The following is a 25,573-nucleotide window of genomic DNA, read 5'->3' as shown; positions in this document are numbered from 1 at the left end:
GCTGCTCTATGTTAAAAAATTAATTGACTGTCTCAAAAGAATCAGAATTATTGGGGGTGACTCAAAAAACAATGGTGATACACACTGCAGAGGTATACAGGATACAGTATATGGTTTGAGCACAAGAAATAGCATGAAAGATGTCCAGGAAATGTATAATTGGGGGGGGGGGGGGGGGAAAGTAGACTGTAGAACATAAGCAAGTAATAACAGATGGATATATGAAGTACTGCCCTGGTACCCACATAACACTTTAAAAATCTAAAAGAAAAGACTATAGCATATTGGGCAGATTTTCCATGGAGGATTCCTCCTATGATGGATTCATAGGCTGGCATTGATACTTTATGATCTATATAACCGGAGAAAAGACCCACATTCCTGAAAACATGAAGGTTTTTAAGTATAAGGAATATATATATATATATATATATATATATATATATATATATATATATCTTTTTTCCCCCCTTTCTGAGGCAGTTGGGGTTAAGTGGTTCACCCAAGGTCACACATCTAGGACTTGTTAAGTGTATGAGACCAGATTTGAACTCAGGTCCTGGTGCTCTATCCACTTACCCCAAGGAATGTTTTCATAGCGAGATATAGATAATAGAGATTCAATGATTACATAAGACTAGGCGGCAAAGTACAAAGATTTTAGTTCTTGTAAAAAGCCTAGTATGGAGAAAACTCATAATAACTTACCAAACACTTTCTCAAATGTATTTCTTCATACTAATAATAAAAAACAGGGAAACCTTGGCAGTAGTGACTTTGAAAGTTGCAATTTGTGGACAGGGAGATAATATGAAAGAATGAGAATTAATGGGTAAAAAAGAGTGGACAATTTCTAGTATGAAAATGTAAGAGATATATCTTATGGCTCTCAAACTTCAGAAGGGAAACTTAATGCAACTTGTTGCTACACACCTTTGTAATGGATCTAACTATCCTTATTTTGATCTTTTATGAGAGTAACAAGGAGGTAGTATTATGAACAGAGACTCTAAATGTCATTTGAATATAAATAGGAAAAGTCTTGTATCTATTATTAATGCATGCTACTTACCAGCACCATAAACAAACAAGAGGTTAAAACCACAAGAATTATTCAAATAGCACTTTCTTTTGCCTTAATTTTATTTTCTAAAGAGTATAGCATGGTACCAAGTAAGCTGGAAATACTTGAAATTTACAACAGTATGATCACTGAAATACAGATTTTTCTATTTTGATTTTAATTTCCCGTCTTTCCTCTTTCCTGAGATTTGAAAAAGATTTTTAAAAAAAAATCCTATACTCTGTATTAACACTTTATCTCTAGGGAAAGTTTAAAAATAGTTTAAATTTGAATCAAAAATATATTTCCATTGTTGTCTTGTGTTAGTACCATACATCCTCTGAACTGCCTGCTTTGACATGATGTAGAGTCTGCCTGAATTGTATTCACATGTGGTGATGCAGAAACATCTTCTAAAACATCTGCTTACATTGTGTCTGGTTTTTAACAATTATCATTCCCTTTGTTTCCCTGGAATAATTAGTTCCTAATTATATTACTCCACTATAACATCTCTCACATTTGTACCTACCTTCCTTTCCATTCCTGCTGCCACCAGCCTTAACATATTGACTGGATTATTTTATGACAACAACCTCCTATCTAGTTATTTTTTCCTACTTCATACTTTAAGTCTCTCTATCCGAGTCAAAGTGAGAACTAGATTATTGTACCTAAACGCTTCCTTTGCACATACTGCCTCTTTATCTTCTCAAAACTAACATTTTCCATGATTATCTGCAGAATAAAATCCAAACATCTTTAATTTGGCACTTTACAGCAATTTACTCTCTGTTCCTAATTGTTATTTCTTGTTTTTTCTCTAATTTCAATCCTATATAAAGTCTTTGTCTTGACCAAACTGATTTAGTCATTCACTTGGCATCTTCCCATCTCCCCTGCACACTCCTCTTCCCACGTTTGACCTCTCTCCCACTTCAAAAAAAAAGAAAAAAAAAGAAAGGCTTTACCCTCTCTTCTTTCTAAAACTTGTAGAAAAAATCAAGTCATACAGAAATGATTGGAATTTATCAGAAAACAATTCTATGATAATGTAGTAAACACAAATTCCATCTCCTCTATAATTCTTTATGGGTACATGATTCCTTCTTTATTCCTTTCCTATGTACTTTTTAATTTATTAAGCAAAGATAAAAAAAAAAAAAAGGTAAAACATGAAATGAATAAAAATCAACTCCTAACATGAATCAAATATTTCTAGTGTTAAATTCAATTGTCACTAAATTCTTCTATAGAATGTTTTTTATATTGTTATTCTCATTTGTGGTCTTGGGACTTTTTCATCATTCTTTCCTCTTTGTTCCAGCCAAATTTTAAAGGCTGTTTATCATTTCTTTGTATTCACTTTATACATAATTTTCATTTACTCATCATTATAGATCTTTTTCCAGTAAATGTACATTTTTTTACCTTGAACACTAGTTCGCAGCAACTATTTTCAGGGCCATTTGTGTTTCTGGCTCTAGTTCATGATTCTCATTCTGCCAAAAATCTTTGCTTTTAAAAGCCATTCCCACTCTCTTTACCACAGTTCAAAGTGCCTGGGATGGTATAAATGAGGTTCAGAGAGAAACACTGATGTGGGAAACAGAATAATTTGTAGTACCCAAAGAAAACACATATTACCTCTGCACTATGTATGTTAAAAGATAAGGGATGTGGTCTGTGTCCAGTTACTTAAAGAATAATCCCCATTTAGCCATTTAGTCATAGGAAAAAAAAAAAAGAGTATTGATTCACTAAAAGTAAATGGGGGGTTAGGGAGTAGAAGACAGGGGGAATGAGCATAAAACCACCAAAAAAGCAGGTGGGATTCTGTTTTCTGACCTGCATGGGATTAATCTTCACAGAACGTTCAAAGCACTCCACACATTCTTTAAACTCTTTGTTGCGAAGATGAAGGAGCCCCTTGGAACGCTGGGCACGAGCACTCCGATGATTGGACAGCTCCCAGGCCTTGTCATAGTAATGGTGGTCTCGAAGCACATCCCCAAGCAAACAGTATAAAGATGGTGTTTCTTTCTTCTCTAATTCTTGCCTTAAGATTTCTTCTGCCTGATGGTAACAGAAATAAATCGGTTCCTTAATAAAGAAAACTAATGGCCAATCTAAAGCATGCAATACATTACTCAATCACAGAGGAATTCCATATGTTCCCAAACATTTATTGTTTTCTTAAAAATACCTATCCAACAGAATAAAACATCTTGGACACAGACTGAATTAGAGATGAACAACAGAAATAAACTATCCTTGCAAGTATACTTGAGGTTAAGTGACAAAGAAGAAATAAGTCAACTTCTTTGTTTGTTTTACCTGCTTTGACCCTAAACTGTAATTCCAAAAATGCAACTTCACAGCCAGATTGAAGAGATGTGTGAAATATGTAGAGGGCCACAGACAATGGGGGAACTCTGGGAAGGTACAAGACCCTTCAGCCTCGAGGGAACCTGCTGACAATGTCTGATTCGGCTCCCCACCGCCCCTAAGGCCTCTCAGCCTTCTTGAGAAGTCTCAGTGACTTCTGTGGGCATTGTGGGGCAGTGACAATCTGTGTTGGGATTAAAGCAGAGTGATAGCAGATGGAAAAGTGATACCAGGTGGCAAACTTACATACAATAACAAGTTGTTTATGTGGTCCCACATGCGCAGTATATACTTAGCGCGTGCCCAGTATTGTGTTTGTTACATAAGGATATGAGGGTGTATAAGGGGGAAAGAGCTTGGAATAAACAGACTCCATATTTCCACCATCTTCATGGGTCTCCTGCCTTTTTCACTCCTATATTAAGATGGTATATTCTGGATCCCCAACTTAGGGGCTCTAGAAAGCAGGACAACCTGCTGACCTATCATAAAGGGAACCACAGAATCTCATCATACATGAGGACCTCAAAGGCTATGTACAAGGCAGCGAGGTACTGCAGAGTGCTGAACCTTAAGTCAGGAAGAAACAAATTCAAATCTAGCCTCAGACACTTATCTATGTGTCACTTAACTTCTATTTGCCTCAGTTTTCTCAACCATAAAATGGGGATAACACCTACTTTGAAAGGCTGATATGAGATTCAAATGAGATAATATATGTAACACTCTTAGCATAACACCTGGCACATACTAAGTACTATATAAATGATGTTGTTCTATTCCAACTGCAACTGAACAGGATTTTTCTTTAGATCATTTTTACTATCATCAAATAGTCCTCTAGCCTCTGCTGGAACATTTCTAGTAAAGTTACAATAATAATAATAAATAATAAATAGCCTACACTTTTAGGGTAAAGGTAGAGTTTGCCTACAACAGTTCATTGAGGTAGTTAGTACAAGCTTGTCCCACTACTGGAGGTCTTCAGGGAGAGGATAGAAGCCTCCTTGTCAAGATAGTTGGTATGAGATGGAAGGAGAAATTCTAGAATTCCTTGAATAGAACAATGGCTCCTTTTGATACTATTATAATCCATGGCATGTGATGTATTGACAAATGACATATGATTATATTACATGATGTAAATGTATTTAAAATATTTATAGATTATCATTTATATATTTATTTTAAGACAATTTTTATCATAATATTTTATACTTTTCTATATTTAATATGTGTATTTATTTAGGGATATATATTTTATATATACATATACACAATACACAAATAGATCATCTTTAAAAGGAATTCTATTCAATAAGCATTCATTAAGCACCTACTATCTGCAAAGCATAATGACAAAAATGAATCACTCTTTGCCCGCACTCCTCTTCTCTCCCTCCCCCACCAAGGAGCTAATATTCTGTTGGGTTAATACAACATAAATATAGAATAATTGGAGAAGGACCAAAGACTAATAACTGAGGCCAGCAGGAAAGTCTTCATGGAGGCAGAAAGCATCTGATATAAGCCTTGAAAAAAAACAAAGATTCAGAGGGGTAAAGAGGTGGAGTACCACCTCTTTCATCACAAAATTGTACATTCATTACAAATGTAACATTTCATTACAAAAATGTAAGGATAGCTTGTAAGAATGCACAAAGGACACCGAAGAGAGATCTATATTATGGCTTATGTTGCACTTTGTTGTGTATGGTCTTGTATATTATGGTATAATGTTGTGCTATGCTAAATTATGTTGTGTCTCATTTCAAATTTCTCATTTTCCTAATTCCTGCCACCATTATGGACTCTTGCTGTCTAGTGCCAATTGAATGTTATGGGCCACAGCAACTCTTTCAAATCAGTTTTATCTATCTTCATTGAAAAGTATTATTTTGTGAAAGAGTTGGAAATCCCCCCCAATTCTATGATTTTATGGATTAAATTTTCAGTATTAATCTCTATAGAGGCCTAGATACCAGAACCTGTTTTGGCTCAAAAAAAAAAACCAAACAAACAACAACAACAACAAAAAAACTGGCTGTCTTCTATTATTTGGAGACAAATTCACTCTGTGTTAGTACAAACAGTCTACTATGTAAAAAGGCAGATTCTGGCCACATAAGGGCCAAGTTGTTTTTTCAAAAGATCTTTCAGGCTAAAGAGATGATTTCATTTAGTTCTAGAGAACAAAGCTATGTTCTGTCAACCAATAAGTTGTTGGAAACCATCATTTAAAGATTAAGGTACTTTGCTATTGTGACATATTACATGCCTCAATGTTAAGCAGTCTTATTCACTTAAAAAAAAAAAAAAAAGCAACAATGGGAATTGGTATGAATATGAACAACAGTTTGCACAACTAATTTAGTTGGTGAGATGCTTGCAAGAATCTGAAATCCTGCTTTTTCTTTCCTCTGTTCAATGCATCATGTAGGGTCGAATGTAGGCATACATATAGACAAATATATTAATTACATTTTTAAAACACTATACAGAAATTTCACATGGGTACAAAGTTTCTGAGAATCCTTTCTAGTACTTGAACCTCTGCAGGACTAGAAGCTGTATTTCTCTCGGAAAAGAGCCTTAATCCTGGCATTATGTATAATGGATAAGAAAATCATGAAAAGAAATATCATTTCCCCCATATTAGAAAGTAATCTATTACTGGTTATTTCCTGCCTTATTTCCTCTTTATACATATATATATATATATATATATATATATATATATTAGACTTAACTGTGCTCTGCTTCTACAATTCAGCTGTATTTCTGATTCTATTCCTGTTCTAAATGGTTTTCTTTAGGCTGGCCCATATAATTTCCTACCAGATACATATTTCCCCCTCCAAAACTTTGCCATTTTTCCTCTAATTACTTCCTTCTTCTTTATGCTTTTGCAGGTGTGAGTCTTTCTGGATCACATCAGACCATCTCTTCTCATTGTTGGCCTACTCAGCAATCTCCAATAAACTTCACAGGGTGAAGATTTCAAAAAAAAAAAAAAAAAGTATAATTTTGAAAACCTGAAAATGTTAGGATACAGATAAGAAGGAAATAAGGAGAGAGCGAAGGAAGGCGGAAGGGAAAAAGGGAGGGAGGAAGGGAAAAAGGGAGAGAGGAAAGAAAAGAGGGAGGAAGAAAGGGAAGTAGGGAGGAAGGGAAGAAGGGAAAAAAAGAAGAAAAGGAGGGAGGAAGAAAGGGAAGAAGGGAGGAAGAAAAGAGGGAGGGAGGAAGAAAAGAAGAGAGGAAGGGAGGAAGAGAAGGCAAAGAGGGAGAAGAGGAAGAAATGAAAATAAAATAATAGTGTCATCCAAAAAAAGCCTTTCCACAAAACAGTAGCTCCTCTCCCAAACATGTATTGAATCTGACCACACTTTGAAGCCTCCCTAGCTCCTATTCCACATAACTCCACTCATTTTGAGAAATAAAGGCCAAAATGTAATCATAGGTATAGATACAGATTTTTAAAGTTAACTTGCCCAAGAAGGTTTTGACATGTCAATAATTTAGGGCTAACTCATGATCCAAACCCATATTACCTGCCCCAATGCACTTTTCCCCTAGAATCCAACAATTCCTCTTTGAAAACTCTTACCCACAAAAGGGCAGCATGACCCCAGAGCCTTATGGTGACCAGGGCCAATCCAGGGATCATTTTAACTCTCAGCTGGGCTGGACACCAGAATTAGAACACACACAGTACCTGTCCCTCCAGAGGCTAACCCTTTATTTATAGAAAGAGAACATTTTCATATCAAAAATTAATTTAGGAAATTTGCATAGTTTCAAATTAAATCAGAGTACAAGACACATTTTCTCCTTGACTATTTTACTTTGCTGGGGTGTAAAGGAGGAGCAGCAATAAATCACATGCTAAGGTAAAGAAGAAGTATTGATGTTTTACAGTTATATGCTATTAACCAATGCCGAGTCAAGGTATTACACTCTGTCACACAAGCTGTGGGATGTTAAGAATGCTGAACTTGGGGAGCGTGGGGAGAGTGGAAGGAGGTAACTGATAGAAAGCAAAAAAGTACAAGAAGTCCCCTCCTTAGGGTAAAATGTCCTATTTTTAATTTTTTTCAGTGCTCCTAAAGCCAAATTTATGTGTTGTATAAATTAATTTGTTCTCCTTCAAATACTAACACCTTTCTCTCTCTTGACAAAGGAATGATATTGCAGAATTTATATGCAATATGTTTCCTTCATTCCCTAATCACATTTCACTCCTCAATCTATGCCATCTCCTTTCCAAAAGGTTTTCTTCTCTCTTCTTACGCATTCATTTTCAATTAGCAGCCTTTAAAGAGCACATCTTTTATAATCCAGTGTTCTTCCCTTATTGGGAATATTATCCAAAAATGTGCCTTCTGCATTGGCTGACTGCACTAAAGTAGAGTAATGGCATGATAAAAAGCTATGTTGAGATTCTGCCAAATCTCAGGTGTGGATGGGATATCTCCAGGGCATGCAAAAAATTATCACTACTAACTGTAGGCTACCACATGAGCAATGAACAAATAGAAAAGTATATTTTTGAGTTTGCAAGAGGTTATTCAGGTAGAACACTATTCAATAAGGTAAAAAAGCTGAATAAAACATGCAAAAAATTTAATAAAGAACTTCTGGCAAAGTCTCTGGAGTACATCTGCAAAAAATTTATCAGGTTTTTCAGCCTTCGAAGTACTGCCACCACCCCAAAATGGACTATTTTTGCAATATATTTGTTCCAACTTGTCCCAACTCTAATTTTTGTTCTTAGTTCACTTTTAGGGAAATGAGTAAACCCTAATGATGGATCTCAATTAATTACATTAAAAGCCTCAAGGAGGACCTACAGACACCAGTGGAAGATACACAGGGTTTGGACTGGTATATGACTAAGAGAATCTCATTCAATACTTGGCAAGGTCTATGATTTCAATTGTGTGGTTACTCCCTCCAACAAAAAGCACAAAGCCACCTCATTTCATAAGTTTGCTATGAAGCTTAGACTCAGAGAAGAAAAAAAGACGAAGGACCTTCTTTATTTAAAGAAGTGAGTTTCCACAAGTTGGAACATCTGCATATAGTCAGACTCTACTGATGTGCTGGCTACTTTTGCTAGAACTGCTTTTTCCCCTTTTTTTATTCTTGGTGACAAGGGAAGGTTCAATGGGTATAGAAGGGAAAGAGACATATCTTAAAATGAAGGTGATATAAAAACATAAGGTATTGATAAATATTTAATAAAAAACATGCTGAATAAAAAATTCATCAGTGGGGTACCAAACCTTGTGAGTTCTTTGTACTTAACTACGCTATTCTTCTGATGATAACCACATGGTCCATTGTCAGGTTTCTAGCATAGAATCATAAAATCATTGATTTAGAACTCTTGAAGAGACTTGAGAGGTCAGCTCTTCACAGAATAGATGCAGAACCAAAACCCAGAGACAGAAAAATAACTTATTGAAGGTTAACTCAGACAGAAAAAGTAATTTGTTGAAGCTTAATACAGGTAATAAATGGTAGAGTCAAATGCTGAATCCAGGACCCCTGACTCCAGGTGCAGAATTCATTCCACTTTACCACACTGCTTGACAGGAGCTCCTGGAACTTGTGTTCTAAGGCTATATAATTCAGGAACCCAGGTTTACATGCATACAACAAAAAAGCAGCAAATTAGAATGTAGTGGGGGCTGCTGCTTACTAATTTCTTCAAAGACATATCATCTTCTTGGGGAAATGAGTCCCTAGCACTCCCTTATTCTATTAAGGCAGAAAAGGAGCAGCAGGAGACCACTACAGTCTTTCTGATCTTGCTTGAGGACCAAAAAGTCAATCAAAATGGAAGAGAATGACTTGGTTGAAATTTCTTTCCCAAAGAGACAGGGTGGACTCAATAGTTTCTTTGGGGGAAAAAATCTTGGAAACTAACTGGAGTTTCTCAAAGTAAAAAAAAAAAAAAAAATTAGCTGTTCTTATCAACAGACACAAAAAAGTGATTATGTAGCTGGAAGACCAGAGGTGAGTCAAGATTAGAACTATAAGAATTAAATGAAATTCTTGGCAAGAAGCTAGGTCCAAAATACATCTGTGACTCTTACTTAAAGAAGTGGAAGACTATGGGCACAGAATATTGCAAGGGCTGTCAGATGAGATCTCTATGTCACTTTTGCTTAATTGTTTTTCCTTGTTACATCACAAGGAGAAATTCAGTGAGAGCACAGGAAAGATATTTAAGAATATCTTAAAATGAATGATACAAACATACCAATAAAGTTTGTTTCTGTTTGTTTTTGTTTGTTTTTAAGGAGGCTAGATTTAAGCAATGGTGGTTTTAGGGTTTGTTTTGTTTTGAATACACTTGAGCATGAAGAACACAACAGATGCTTTACAGACCTCTGAGTTGGAAGAAAATCCTTCAAAACTATAGTTAAAATTGCCCTGCCCACAAATAAATAGGTCATAACTTTAAGGAAGCAGGAAGACGCCTAGCTTCTTTTAACAGAAGGAAACAGAATCTGCTGGCCAGATGGAAAGGGTTCCTTTGTAAAGATGATTGTTCCATAAAGTCAATGCCAAAGGAAGCAAGAAAAATTGTTGGTGTTATCTGATCTTAAGATTTCTAGGTGAAAACAAAGCTCTCCTCACAGTTAGAACACAGAATTAGACCTCTGTTAAGGGATGATTTTTTGACTGATGCAGAATTAGACATGTGACTTAAAGATGAAGTTTGGAAAAAAGGATAAAGAGAAATAGCTTTTTCCCTGGACTATTCTAATTTAGCAAAGAAAGTGTGTCTCTGAGTCTCTAGTTTGATGCCTATTCCAGTCATAATGACCACTACTAGAGAAAGAGTCTTAAGAGAAAGCACTACTAAAGTTAGGGTCACATTAATGATTCCAGGTTAAGAAGGTTCAATAGTCATTATAAAGAATAAGAAATTGAAGATTACTTATAACTGAAAGAGTTGCCTGCTCTGGCTACATTTATTTTTATTTTTTTTTTTAAATTTAATAGCCTTTTATTTACAGGATATATATATATATGGGTAACTTTACAGCATTAACAATTGTCTGGCTACATTTAAAAATAAATTGTCAAACCTTAAGATCAGATGGTACAAGGATGGTGTATACCTGAGGACATTATCTTCTCTGGCTATAATAGCTCTAGCATCCTTTAACACACTAGACTGTGAATTCTTTCTATTTATAGGGAGAGAACTTTCTGATCACCTCTTTGACCTTAGAATGTCAACAAGGGGGCAGAGATGAAGTTCTCAGGCTGAACAATGGAAATTTAAAACACCGAACAGAGAATCAAAAGTTTTAGAGATGCAAAGGAACTTAGAAGTCATCTACTCTTCCACCCCTTGATTATAGTATTGGAAACTGAGGCCTTGGAGTGATATGACTTAACTTAAGGTCACAATCAAAAGATAGGAGAACCAGCAGATATAAACCTTGAAACTACAAGGTTCTGTCCATTCCATCACTTTAACTGCTCATGCCAGAATGGAATGTCTCTTAATTTGGAGGTAGAATATTTCAGTGCAGAGACCACTAGTTCTAGAGTTCCAGGCCTAGATTCAATTCCTGGCTCTGCTACTTGCTAGCTATGACACTAGGTACTCTCTTCCCTAGGCTTGCTTTTCTCCCCTACAAAATGAGTTTTACTATATGACTTTTGAGGTCCTTTCCATATATACAAATCTGCAATATACTTAACACTAGCATTTTGATGGAGAAAGAGGGAAGTCTCAGAACATGAGACTGTCACTGACAACTTCTATAACTCTAGTCAGTCTGCTTCTCCAGATCCCTAGGTAGGTCCCTTCCAAGCTTAGTTCAAGCATCACCTCCTACAAGAAACCATACCTGATCCCTCTAGCCTCCCCTGCCTTCAAAATTACTTTACCGGTACTTTGTATATATTTTGTCTAGACTTAACCCCTATACATGTTTCCTTCCCTGCCATAGTGAAATGTAAGTTCCTTGAGGGTAAGGATTGTATCCAAAAAAAAAAAAAAAAAAAAAAAAAGAAAGACAAAAGTTCCTGCATCCCCATCAGAAAAGACAATAATAGCTTGATGCATGAAAGGAGGATAAACTGTGATTGTCAAGACTCAATCTGCCCATTAAGGAGGAGTGTGTTGTAGAAAACTGCTCTCTTAGAAGAAAGAAGCGTATAGCTTGCAGCTGGCTTACAAGTGCAGGGATTCTTCCACTTTTGGCAACTGTTATTTCCAGGAGATACTATTGTATGGTCACGGACCATTCAATGAATATCGAGTTGCAGTACAAGAGACTTGCTACATTGCTGGATCTCTGATAAGGGAAATCACTAATTGATGCCTCAGTGTCAGTTCTCTATGACCTAAATAAAGAGAGGGAAACACACGGGTGTCTTCTTGCTTGTTGATATAGACAGAGACGAGGAAACACTAGAAGCCACATGTGGATGTCCCTAACATAAACAGAGAGGCAGGACACATATCCTCCCCAGAGAGTCACTAGATCAGGGACACTCCAATGAAGCTAAAAGCCTTGGAAAGACTCCAAGCAATGAGAGAACGGCTCTCTCTCCTAACAGCTGCCAGACACAATCCTTTCATCTTTGAAAAAGAAAGAGGCAGGCTCTTCCTGGGCTGAATTCTTGCTGTATGAGCAACAACTGAGAGGTGAAAAGTGCAAGGCAAAAGGCCCTTTCACCTCACCCCACATAGTCACTCACAATCACAGCTCTTTCTGTGTGGTAGTTCCTAGCACTAATCTTTGTTGCAGTATGTAAAACATCCTCTCACAGCATTCTACATTATTAGGTGCCTCCAGGAGTATGCTCTGGCCTGGTTTTAAGAAGACAAATGGCCAACACAAATATCCCAATATTTCAATATCCAAAATATATTCGAATAATTAGAATTGCTGTTTTGGGCAGTCTGTTCATTTGATCAACTAACTAATCACTTCCTGGTTTTGCATTATAAAGTAATATAATATTTCCCATTTGGGGCCTATTTTTCCCACTTGAAAGAAACACAATTAGTTTAAATTTATTGATTTAATTCATGTTTTAAAAACTATTAAGCATTGTCCACCATGAGAAAGAAATTTTCCCCAATGCTTTCAGCACTCACTGTTCTAGATTTTTAAATCTGATTGCTCATTTTCCTTCCATGAGGAGAGAAAAGATTTGAAGAGAGAATATAACATCTCCAATATGTTGTCTTCTCTGTCAGTATGAGTATACAACAAGGACTAGTGAGATGTTTCACTCCTTGTCATTCAATTTTTGGTAAGCACTAGCAGACAGGCATGAAGATGATACCTCCAAAATCACATGAAATGATAAGTGAAAAAAACAAAAAGGGAAAAAAAAAAAGGAAAGAAAAAGTCCAAATACAATCTATATAGAAATCTTCTTTATGAAGTATTTTAAAAACCTCCTAGACCTTTGTCTAGATAGCATACATTTTTCAGCAAGAATCTTCCCCTAACTCAGAAATGATAGCACACACTTACCCTTCAGAATAGGGCCAAATTTGTTTTACAAAATGAGAGGAAAACAGAATGTTGTGAGTCAAATGAGTTCTAAGGAATACTGCTGGCAAATGAGAAACAGTTCTGGCATCTACTTTGTCAGTCTGTATTCAAACATGTGATGGCCCCCTTCTGTTGTCTGTGCCTGACTAAAAGAAGCTGAGAGAAATCTAAAAAATGAGCGGATACTCACACAAATGTCTATAGATCATAAAAATTGTGCTTCTCTGAATCTTCCATTTAAAAAAATATTATTCTATCAACTAGATTAAAATTTCACAAAACCCAGGATTCAATCAAAATATAGTATCAACTAATGGATGAGATTTGCTCAATTATAAGGGGGTGCCATTTTAGGAATAAAACATGTGCTAACCTCTTAAGGAAGAGGAAATAATGCATATTGGATAGAAAGCCATAATTAAAGGCAACAAAGTTTGAATTCTATTTCTTGACACATACTGGTTGTATGACTTTGGTCAAGCCACTTAAGTAACTGTTCTGGGTAATTCTCTCCAATTATAAATTGCATTATAGTTGCGGGCCATCACTGGTACAGGAAGTTCCTTCACTTTGAGGTTCCTTGTATCAATGAAATGACCAGTTGATTTTCAATTTTTTCCCAAGAAAAAACTTTAGGCTATTTTTAAACTTTTCTGTAAATGTAATATAACAAAAAATGGGTGGCATAAGTATTTGTGTTTGATAAATCTTGAAAGAAATTCATAGGATCTAAATGATCTCTGATGTGTTGCTGTAATTCACAAAAGATATGTCATAGCAAATCTCACCTTCTCAACTGATTTTTCCTCTTTTCACCAGAAAAAATTGAGACCATTCAGATTCAGTTTCTTTTCCTCCCGTTTCTCATCTCACATCTTCATCACAGAAGATGCCTCCTATCACTACCTTCACTTTCACTCCATCTTACATGAGACAGTTTTTCTCCTTGCCAAGGCAAACTTGTCTAAATACACAAGTGATCCTATTCTATATCACCTTCTACAGAAGATTGCTCCTTACTAATCTTCCATCTCTCCCTATTGGCTACATCTCCTTATGTTTCTATGTTTTTGTGACACTGATCACTCTTGAGTCTCCTCTTCTCAATCTTCATTCAAATCATGCCCACTAATCATAAGTATCCCTAGGGCTCTATCATGGTCCCTCTTCTCTTCTCACTCTATATTATAATTTCACTTGGTGATCTCATCTGCTCTCATGATTTCAATTATCAATTCTATACTGCTACTTCTCAAGTCTACTTATCCTGTAGACCTCTGATGGCTTTAAATGGATGTATACATGCCTTGGTAACTAGTTGGATATGGACATGTGAAAGCGTAAGGTATTGTAGGCATGACTGCTTCAGAGGTATGTACCCTCAACAATAACAGGAAAGTTAAGAAAAATGGAGGGTTTATGGAGAAAGATAATTTAGTTTTGTACATGTTGAATTTGTTTGAGATGCCTAAGGAAAGACTAGGAAAATTAGATTCATCTCAATTCAACAAACATTTTTAAAGTATTTACTATGTCAAGGAGATATACAAAGATGAATATTCAAAATTTGCTGCTTCAGTTTCAAATGAATATACAGAGGGTCCAGGAAGGAACCTATACTATATTTCTAAGTCAATGATTCCAGATTTTTTTTAAAAATTCATACTCTTACATTATTTATCTAAAATGTTAATTGAAACTTTTACATAGTTAACTCTTGATTAACCAAGGCAAATGGTCTACTTAGGGGGAAAAGGCAGTGTGGTCTAGTGAAAAAAAATATCTAGTTAGAAATCATGAGATTCCCCAGACATTTGACAAGTCATTTAGCCTCTCTGAAATTCAATTTCTTCCTTATAAAATGAGAAGGTAGACTAGAAAGGATTATCATGTCCCTTTTTAAAAATCTAAAATTATATGAGTCTGCAGTACCCCGGAGTAATTTTTTAAGTCTAAATTGGCTTCACCTCATGAATACACCATTCATTTTAATCAGCTGCCCTAAAGAAAATCAATTGGTATACCCATGTTATAGAAATGAATTTTGTTATTAAGCTAAACAAAACACACTAAAGGAAATATGAATATGTACCCATTTTATAAACAAATTATTTTTTATTATCAACTATCTTAGGCCTCTTATGCTATTACTTTCTTGCTTTTATGTACCCAAAGCCATAAGGTATATGTAAATGGTTAAATAAGTGGACTTTCTCCAAATTCTCTGCCAAAATTCTTGTCTCATATTTCACTTAAAAAAAAAGAGATCATTCACAAACAATTTCATTTTCTTTCCTGTTCCTCATCTCACATCTCCTAGATAACTTCTGTCATTACTGCCACCTTTATACCATCTCACTTAATGAAATAGTTCTTCTCCTTGCCAAGGCAAACTCTTCTATATATACAGGTGATCTAATTCTATCTCATTTTCTCCAGAAGACTGTTCTCTCATCCCTACTTTCAACTCCATAGCTCCCTGTCTATAAATTGTTTCCCTATTGCCTATAAACATGTCCATGTCTCCCTCATCCTTTAAAAAAAAAAAAAAAAAAAAAAAATTCTCATTTGATGTACCCATCCCCATTTGCTATCATCCTATATCTTTCCTTCTTTTTGCGAATAAATATATTGGGAAGGCCATTTATAATCCATTGCCTTTACTCTCAATATATTCTCCACTCTTCACATTCTATTTTCTGACTTCATTATTCAATTGAAACTACTCTCTCCAAAGCTAACAATGATCCCTTAATTGCCAAATGTCATGTCTTTTCTTAATCCTTATCCATCTTGATTTCTCTGCAGCCTTTAATGCTGTCATTCACTCTCTTCTACTTATCATTCTCTGCTTTCTAAGTGTTCCTAGACAATGCTCTGTCCTGGTTCTCCTCTTAGTTGTCTCACTGCTTCTGTTTTCCTTGCTAAATGTTCACCTACATCAGGTCAGTCAAGAATTCTGTCCTGGGACCTCTCCTCTTCTCCATCCATCTTACTTAACATGGTGATCTCAACACCTCCCAGCATTTCAATTGTCATCCCTATGCATGTGTCTATTCCCATTTACCTTTTCAGTCCTAATTTTTCCTAATCTCTACTGCTATATCTCCAACATCCATTAGACATCTTGAATCGAGTTTCCCATTGACATCTTAAACTGATCTCATTCTTTTCCCCCCAAAGCCTCTCCTTTTCCAAATTTCTCTATTACTGTCCAAAGTACTGCTCTCCATGTTTACAACTCAAGTGTTATCCTGAATCCTTCTCTCTTATTTTTCATCTCTAAGATATTTCTAGGGCCTGACATTTCTACTTTCATACATGTTCCCTTTTCTCCTCTGACATTGCCACTAGTGAGTGCACGCCCTCGTAACCTCATGCCTGGAGTAATGCAACAGTTAACTGGTTCACCTGCCTTGAGTTTCTCTGCACTCCAATCCATCCTCCATTCGGCTGCTGAAGTGATCTTCTTAAAATTCAGGTTTGACCATGTCATCCCTCCATTCAATCAACTCCAGTGGTACCCTATTGTCTCCAGGATTAAATATGAAATCTTGTTTGCCTTTTAAAGCCCTTCAAAATCAGGCCCTTTCCTAGCTTTCCAGATTTCTTGTCCCTTACTCACCTCCACCCCAGCTCATGCAGTGATACCAGCCTGCTTGTTTCCCACATAAGACATTCCATCTCTCAACTTGGTACATTTTCATGCCTGGAACTCTTCCTCCTCATTCCCAACTTCTAGCTTTCCTAGCTTCTTTCAAGTCTCAGCTAAAGCCCCATCTTCTGCAAAAAGCTTTTTCTAGTTTCCCTCCCTTTGCTATCTCCAATTTATCCAATCAGTATATGATTTGTATATTGTTGTTTCTGTTCTTCTCAATATAATATTTGTATATTGTAGTAAGTTCCTTAAAAGCAGGGGCTGGCTTTTGCTTTATTTGTATCCCTAACACTTAGTATAGTGCCTGGCATAAAATAAGAGCTTAGTAAATGCTAGAGATTTACTTTTTTATACTATGTTTTCTAGATTTACAAACCATATTTTATCTACTTTAGATTTCAGTTCACAATGGCATTTGATTTCAATATGTGCACTTATTTAGATAGTTATATTTTTACACTCATTGATATTCTTTTAAGTTATGTTCATTTGGTCAGAGGGAGAACCAAGAACACTAGCAACAAATAGGAATATTGCAATATTTTCCTTATTACACAATATAAGGGTGGAATCAAATATGCATTACATATTTGACAATTTGTCCTCCCCAAGAGGGACTCTCAGACCCTTTGGTCTTTCCTGAATAGGGTTTGCCAGCTGTTCTCCCTCTTAGTTACCTCCCTTTTCTGTCTCACAGCTGACTACACTGCAGGGAACCTAGAGACATCAAGAAGGAATTTTCTAATTTTTTGCTTCAAATTTTCTGTAAACATTTTGGAGTTTCTGTTTCCTGATCTATATAAAACTGATGGAAGAACAGTTAGAAAGGAAAATAAAATAAAATGTAACATGTTCTAATTGCTCATTCTTCTTCCTGAAACTTTCAGTACTTATTATATACATACAATATGAATGGAATGAAGCAGAACATCAAACTAAAAAAAAAAGTCTGGAAGAGCATTTTAAATAAAGCACTTTGTGATGGTAATTCAGAAGATCTTAAACAGACATACCAGAGTGAAAAAAAAAATTCTTTAGAAGATATACAATAACTGTAGTGTCACATCAGTATAGATGATTTTTAGTTACATACCTTCCCGTGATGTCCAGCTCGCTCGTGACAGATGACAACATCTTCCCACATTTCTAGTTTCTCAAAAATCTGAAGGGCTGAACTAGTGCATCCCAATTCAAAAAGCAAAGTTGCAAGCTGGCGCTAGGAAAAGCAAGTTAACATTTCTTAATAGAGACAGGAAGACATATACATGGAATGCCATGCATGGAACATTATATATATTTAGAATACAATGCAAATGCACATGCACACACACACACACATACACACACACACACCATAATGGTTTGAGGGAAACATAATCAATATTGCTCAAGTTAATAATAATTAAAATTTCCAGACACATAGTTATATCGATGTACAAGTAAGTATATGTACATATAGATACACATATATATGTGCACATATATGAATGTGTATATGCACAATGGTCAAATAATAGTCCATTTGAGAGACATATATCAAGTATTTATAACCTGTTAGTATTTGTATATAACACTTCAAAGTCTATGAAGTACTTTACAAATATCTATTTTATCATCACAACTACCTGGGGTATTCTATTCCCCAGATTTACAAATGAGGAGACAGGCAAATACAAGTGATTTGCCCAGGATCACATTTGCCCAGGATCACACAGGAAGCTTCCGATGCTAAATTTAAACTCGTGTCTTCTTAATTCCAGGCTGACACTCCTTTTCCTTTCAGAGATCCCATTTTAGGGGGAAGGTCTACACTGAGACAAACAGTTATCATAATCACTCTCTTTAGAGAAGTTGATCAGCTCATAAACTGAAAGCCTCTTTATTAGAATCCTGTGGAATTTGACGTTTGCTTACCAAGATCTTACTCCATCAAGAATGAAGATAGATGCATATGAGAAAACTAGAGGGAGGAAGGAGGATGAGTTGTCTTTTAAAATATTTAAGAGAACAGAGGAGTTTCAAATGTCCATAAGCACTTATATTCATAGTTCTCCAAAAGTCTTAATGGAATTTTAATTATATAATTGATATGCATTGTTGCTAAGTGGTAATACTCTACTCATTGCTAATCACTCTTCAAGTCAATTCAAATTAGAACTCTAGTCAAGAAGTCAGCAAGAAAGGACCTCTGGGAAGTCAGAAATGCCACATCCATAGATGGCAAGAACAAAATTGCTTAAGTACTTTATTCACATTATAGGAGGGCTGCCAACCAGCCTATTTCTATCACAAAAGCCAGTTGCATCTTACTAATGTGGCATGTTAGGGATAATTTTTTAAAGATGTGATTTTGGAATGAGGTGCTGATTAGTTTTTCCGAACTGCCTTGCTTTTTAAAATTTTGTTATAAGGAAAGGCTCTATGGGGTAAGAATATATTAGGAAATGAAAATCCAAAATCAAAAAACACCAATAAAAATTAATTTTTAAAAAGGTTGTGATTTTGATAACTTCATATGTAAACTATAGAGGCTCTCATTCAGAACCTATTTACTCTTACTTAACTTAGATACAATCCTAAAAAACTTAGTTAGCTCATGAACTCAATCCTAGCAAGTTAGAAAGGGTTAAATCATAATATGCAATGAGAAGGAATAGAGTCCAAAAGAAAGAAAAAAAAATAGGAAGTTATATAAAAATAAAAGAAATTCAAAAAGGAAAGCTCTTTGGAGGCAGTTAACATAAATCTGTAATGTGATACGTCTTATGACATTTTCATCTCCAGTGGTGAAAATAAATATGTTTTAATATTTTAGGGCACAGTCTACATGAAAATGTAGGGTAAATGAACTATTACATTTCCTCAAGATGCTAGATAGCTCGTACCCTAGCAAGGACAAATTGATAGTATCCACACATTTAATAAAACAAACTGCCCCAAATATTGGTACATTCACAATGAACTTGGTTCATTTGGAAAATGACAAATATTTAATTTTAAATAATAATAATCAAGGCTCAATTCTTTTACTCACTTCAGCCTAACCATTAAAACCTCAAATCAGTGAGGTTCTAATACATTATTACCACAATATTTTAAATTTACCCAATTAGCAGTATTTTTACAGATATGCATCATAAACAACTTGAAAGAAATATTTTTTACAACATATTTTCAAATATATACCAGAGATATTCCTGGAGAAGATCAACTTACTTAATGTAACTCGTTCCCATGATGGGGAACTAACTTTTAAATTTTGGCAGCTAATAACTCTAAAAATGAAGGCAGAAAAAAGACAAGAAAGTAGATAAGGTTCCTGAACAAGACACTCCATCTTCATGAGATCAGGATGTTAATTGGCAATTCTATTCATCACCATACTCTTCTGAAACCAAAAATGTGATACCCTACAAGTATTGTAACATCTCAATTTGAATGAAACCCTACACTCTTCCACTTAAAGCCCCTCAATCATTATGATGAGGAAAACAATTGGAGATTTTCAAAGACCTGATTACTACACCACAAACTTAGGTATTACAGCAAGCAAAAAAGTCTTAGAGTGGCCTGCACCAACAAGGTCTGATGATGGACTATACCTCGGTTTTGCAAAACTTGTTAAGACCTTCCAGCTAAATATTGAGCAATTCATTGCCACGTTGGCTGGAGAAGGACCAATTTTTCAGCCACAGTAACTTTTGAAATCCATCTAAAAGGATAGAAGGCTTGCAATCTGTCTCATTATACATGTTGATGGCTACATTCCTGAAGTTCTAAAATTTTATTAAATTCTTACATAGATTAGTATGAGGAAAAATTTTAAAAATTTTATAACATATTTTTAATAGCTTTTTTATTTTTCAAAATACATGCAGATGGATAATTTTCAACATTCACCCTTGCAAAACCTTGTTATAAATTTTTCTCCCACTCTGCCCACCTACCCCCTCTGTTGGACAGCAAGTAATCCAATATAGGTTAAACATATAGTTCTTCTTATCATGCAGCACAAGAAAATCAGATCAAAAAGGAAAAAAATGAGAAAAAAAACCGATGAAAAAAGGTGAAAATACTATATTGTGATCCACTTTCAGTCCCCATAGTCCTCTCTCTGGATGTGGATGGATCTCTCCATCACAAGTCTATTGGAAAGGGCCTGAATCACTTCATTGTGTAACAAATACTTAATAAGGAGAAGCCATTGAAGGTTTTTTTATATGTTCCCAGAATGACAAAATAATAAAAAGAAAGAAACCTGAAAGGGGTACCCTTAAGATTAAAAAAAAAAAATTACTCTGTATAAATATATATAGATTGTTTATGTGTGATACACACACATAAAGGCTTTAAATTGCACTAAGATTTTTGAGACATTTTGTATATTACTATATCCCTGTTGCTTTCTCTCTCTTTTTCATACACACACAAACTGGCAAGTACCACATGCACATATATATAATACATATTGATCAGCTAATTGTACAATATTTCAGAGTCTGATTCTTTCTCTACAGCAAAATAACGTTTTGGTCAGGTATACTTATTGTGTATCTAATTTATATTTTAATATATTTAACATCTAATGGTCATCCTGCCATCTAGGGGAGGGGGTGGGGGGGGGATAAGAGGTGAAAAATTGGAACAAGAGGTTTGGCAATTGTTAATGCTGTAAAGTTACCCATGTATATATCCTGTAAATAAAAGGCTATTAAATAAAAAAAAAAAATACATATTGATCATATATAAAATTGTGTACATATACATATATTCACACACAAATGAAATATACACACATGATTGCGGGAATGTGTAGGTGACACCTCAACTGAGAATTATACACACACACGCCCACACACACTATTGATGTAATTAATATTTAATAATATTAACATAATTAATGTTTATATAATATATGATATATATTAGAGAATTATCTTAGGAAAGAATTATCTTGGGGTGGTCATATAGCTTCCAGTCTCTTAAACTGTGACTCATGACCCTAAATGGGATCTTATAACTGAATGAGGTCATGAAATTATGATTTATTATCAGGAAATGTTTGATATTCCTACTTTATAAACCTCTATACTCGGGGCCATATAAAAATGTCTCAGACTAAAAGGGGTCACAAAAGGAAAAGGTTTAACAAGCCCTGCTACAGCTGGCATGTATCCAAAGCCAAATTTGAACTCTGATTTTTCTAGTTTTAGGCCAGCTTTCCATTAATTTCATCATGGTGCCTCTCAAAAGTAAATATGGACAATCAAATACAATGCATCATTTGGAATGGGCAGAAGAAACAATAAATTATCCTTATATGTAACTTGAAGATGAAATATTGGAGAGCATCACAGTATTTTAAGAAGGTATTTTCAAAACCTGAATAGTGAAAACAGAGAACTAAAGTATTTATATGGGAATGTGTTCTAAGCAAATGACACAAATGGGTCTGAGTAAAAAGGGATAGTTATTGTTTACTATGAGATCATATCAAAAAAAAGCATCAGCAATCTCTCCCAAATGACGCTATAGCTTTCTCTTGAAGCAGAGTAGCCCAAGCCATGAAGGTGAGAATAACAACAACTTGGAGCAATGCTTGATTATTTCTGACAGATTCCAAAGGCAAGATGGACATTCAACAGACATAAACTTTACAGAGTTTAATATTTTTATCCTACAAGCCACATGGTCCAAAGCATTTAACAAATTACGTAGTTCAGAATCATAAAGATGCCAAAAATCTTTCAGCTGCTAACTTAACACCTTCCCGATGAAAAGGCTATTACTTTGGGAATGATGTATTAAAGTCTTTTACTTTCCAATATTTTTTGCAGACTAGCTCAAAATATAAAAAGATCTCCAGCAAGCAAGCACCCAGACCTACAAATGTGTCAGTGGACATTAAGAATATAATTCATATTATGAATTTATATTAAACATATAGTGGTTTCATCCCAAAGAAGCTACTGCCTGAAATCTGATGTATCTCTTTTTTTTTTCCTAGGATAGCAGTGGTTTTAAATTATTATTCTTGATAATACTTAGATTAGAACTGTAGAATCACCTTGGACATTTTTAGACTGCCCCTGCAGAGGTTGGAAAATATATCATTCCATTTTGGGGGAAGAAGGGAGGAACTCACATTATTTAACCCAGGAAAGTGACAAATGGGAAGAAAACAGGATTAGTATAGAAAAAAACTGAAGTTCCTATCCTAGCTTCTTTACTAGCTAATGTGTTCTTGGAAAAGTCAACTTACTTCTCTAGACCCAAGATTTCTCAGGGGGATACTAAGGAGCCTGGACTAAATGATCACCAAAGACCTTTTCAGTTCTATCATTCTATTACATCAAATTAATATATCTATACCACTGAAAAACTATGGGTGGTGGGAACCAAGAACTGCTAATCTCATTCATGGTTTCTCAAACTATGCCAGGCACTCATAGAAATCTACATGCGCAATTCATGCCAGGATTATCTTCCTACTGAACTTTGCAACAAGTATCATGCACAAAAGCCTCATTCTCTTTTTTTCCTAGTTATCTCTCATGCTCATTTGCATCAATGGTTTATCATTAATATTATGGCACACATTTAATATGCTATGATCTAACAAATAAATTTCCCTTCTTTCTATAAAGAAAAAAAATCCTTTTTGATCCCTTGGAAATAATATAACTGAAATGTAACTATATCAGCAGAATTAAGCCTTAAAAATATGAAGTTATTTGGAAAACAAATGCTTGCACCAAAACAGCTGTATAATTTTTAAGGTTAATATAATATTTTTTTAAAATTCTCATTTCACCAAATTTTGCAGATTCTGATTTTTAAACAACCTATCAATTGGGAATAACAGTTATTCTATTCTGCAGGCCAGATGTCTAATTGCTTTAATTAAAACTTTAAAAATTCAAACATGGTCAATGCTAACTAGTGGTTTGAATTAATAATTCATAGCTTCTGAGACCAGTGATTTCTAGTGCAATTTAAGAAACCTTTTAAAATAATGTCATCATAAGAGGTAAAGTTGAAATTAACCTGGATAGCCCAGCGTGTTGGCACCTGGCAGCAATAGAAAATCTTCAGACGTTCCAATATAGAAGTATTCTTATCTTCAAACTGATCTGCAAGAGCCTGAAAACAGAATAATCAATTTTCAAATTTAAGAAACCTGTACATTGGGAAGATGGTTCTAATAACCACGTGACTTAAAAGTTTAAAAGCTATTTAAACCAAATCACAAATAAAAAACTGAGTAGGAAAAAAATAGTTTTATTTAACCACAAAAATTCAGGTTCCCAAAGGCATAATTAAGATATCTAAAGAACATTTATTTTCATCTTTGTTAATGTAAATAAATTGTAATTAGCATTTCCATTCCAATTCTAATGAGTATTTTCCAGAATAAGTATTAAAGACATTTTCTTAAGAATATTTTCCTGTTTACTGATCATAAACAAAAACAGAATTATCCTGACTATAAAGTTTTCTTTATATTACTGAAATATAGCTTTGATTAAAACAGTTATGATATGTCTATGAAGTGGAAAAACTGGATGACAGATGAGCTGAGGACTCGTGTGTAACATACTATAGAATAACAAATGGCCATGGAACATTAGGAAATTATACCAACAAACAGAGCAGCATGGCACAGAAAAAAGCCTTCTTTGAAAAAGCACAACAAACCTCTACAATGCCCTAAGGGGTAATAAGTAATGCAAACAGTGAACAATTATCTAAACAGCAACTACAGGTGTAGTGGTTTTCACATAATCTATTATTAAAATTAATATAGCAACCATCTTTCACAAACATATCACTATAGAACAATATTAAGAGAATCTTAAGGGTGCTTGGATCCAGCTTCACCAAGATATTGGAAAATTAGTATGTTGGGTTTTTTTTCACTCCCAAATTCCTTTAGATCTTTACTCAACTCGGAATTATCATGACCTTCTTTGCATAAATCACATCTTTTTGTATGATTTGATTAGTTTAATTTGCTGCATAGCTACAAGTTTGTAGTCTCAAGGACTGTAGTCTCAGATGAATTGAAGTTATTTAAAGAGCAAAGGAGATGTACTTGGTGGATTATAAAGACTGTGACTCATTATCCCCATTTCAACCTCCCCAAAATGGGATTTGTAAAAAGAAAGTAAAGGATGTCAGCAAAGAAATGTGTAAGTGAAAAAAACAGATAACCATCCTAGTCACATGGCAAGAAGTAGGGATAACTTTTAGACAGTCAACATATTCCACTGGTATTCCTACAGTGTCAAAAAACAGAAGATCCTGAATATGTTGATTGAACCAACCTGCACAAATTTATGGGAGGGCATAGACAGGGGGTAGCCACTGTTAGATTATAATCTGTACTACAGGAGGCAACATATTAGTTTCACTGGATTACTGAAGATTATAGGTCATGGATTTAGAGCTTAAAGAAACCTTCAAGGTCATTAAGCCAAATTTTTTTATTTATTTCATTTTTTCATTTTATAAATGAGGAAAAAGAAGCTAATTTGAGTAGTACTCTCTCAAAAGAATTGAATTGAGCTCTGACAAAAGTCTGAAGTGACATATTCATCAACACATCTCTAAGACACTTGTTAAAAAAATGTATTTGATACTAAATTTAAAAAATAAGAAAATGTTGAATAGAAAAAGAAAGACACAAAAAGGAAAAACAAAACAAAACATTGTCTTGTGCCCAGCACGATAAATTTCCATTTCAAGAAAACAAATATAATAGAACAATTTTCTCCTTTCATCTCACACCACCACGCCCAAGGAGGCTATAGTTAAGCACAAATATATGTATACATGTATATATAATATATTTTCACACCTATACATATCCACACACACATATGTAGACATGTATCTAAAACAATATGGCTGAGATATAAT

At 34.8% G+C, this 25,573-nt stretch overlaps 1 protein-coding gene across 4 annotated transcripts in view; it reads right to left on the bottom strand.

The window, feature by feature from the left end:
- TTC27 (tetratricopeptide repeat domain 27) overlaps positions 1 to 25,573 on the bottom strand; it is a 192,881-nt gene that overhangs the window by 56,210 nt on the left and 111,098 nt on the right. For all 4 annotated transcript variants that reach the window (XR_004231862.1, XM_023494608.2, XM_003757831.4 and 1 more), the window contains exons 11-13: positions 23,699 to 23,794; positions 17,745 to 17,867; positions 2,912 to 3,139 (exon numbers count right to left, since the gene is read on the bottom strand). Coding sequence is in view for 3 of the 4 variants with exons in the window: in XM_023494608.2 (XP_023350376.1) it covers positions 2,912 to 3,139; positions 17,745 to 17,867; positions 23,699 to 23,794 (447 nt within the window). In the remaining variant the exon portion in view is untranslated. The remainder of the gene's footprint in view (positions 1 to 2,911; positions 3,140 to 17,744; positions 17,868 to 23,698; positions 23,795 to 25,573) is intronic.

Source organism: Sarcophilus harrisii, chromosome 2, assembly GCF_902635505.1.
Source record: "Sarcophilus harrisii chromosome 2, mSarHar1.11, whole genome shotgun sequence".
NCBI lineage: Eukaryota > Metazoa > Chordata > Mammalia > Dasyuromorphia > Dasyuridae > Sarcophilus > Sarcophilus harrisii.
The sequence above is the reverse complement of the archived record's forward strand: the minus strand, read 5'-3'. Positions and strand labels throughout refer to the sequence as shown.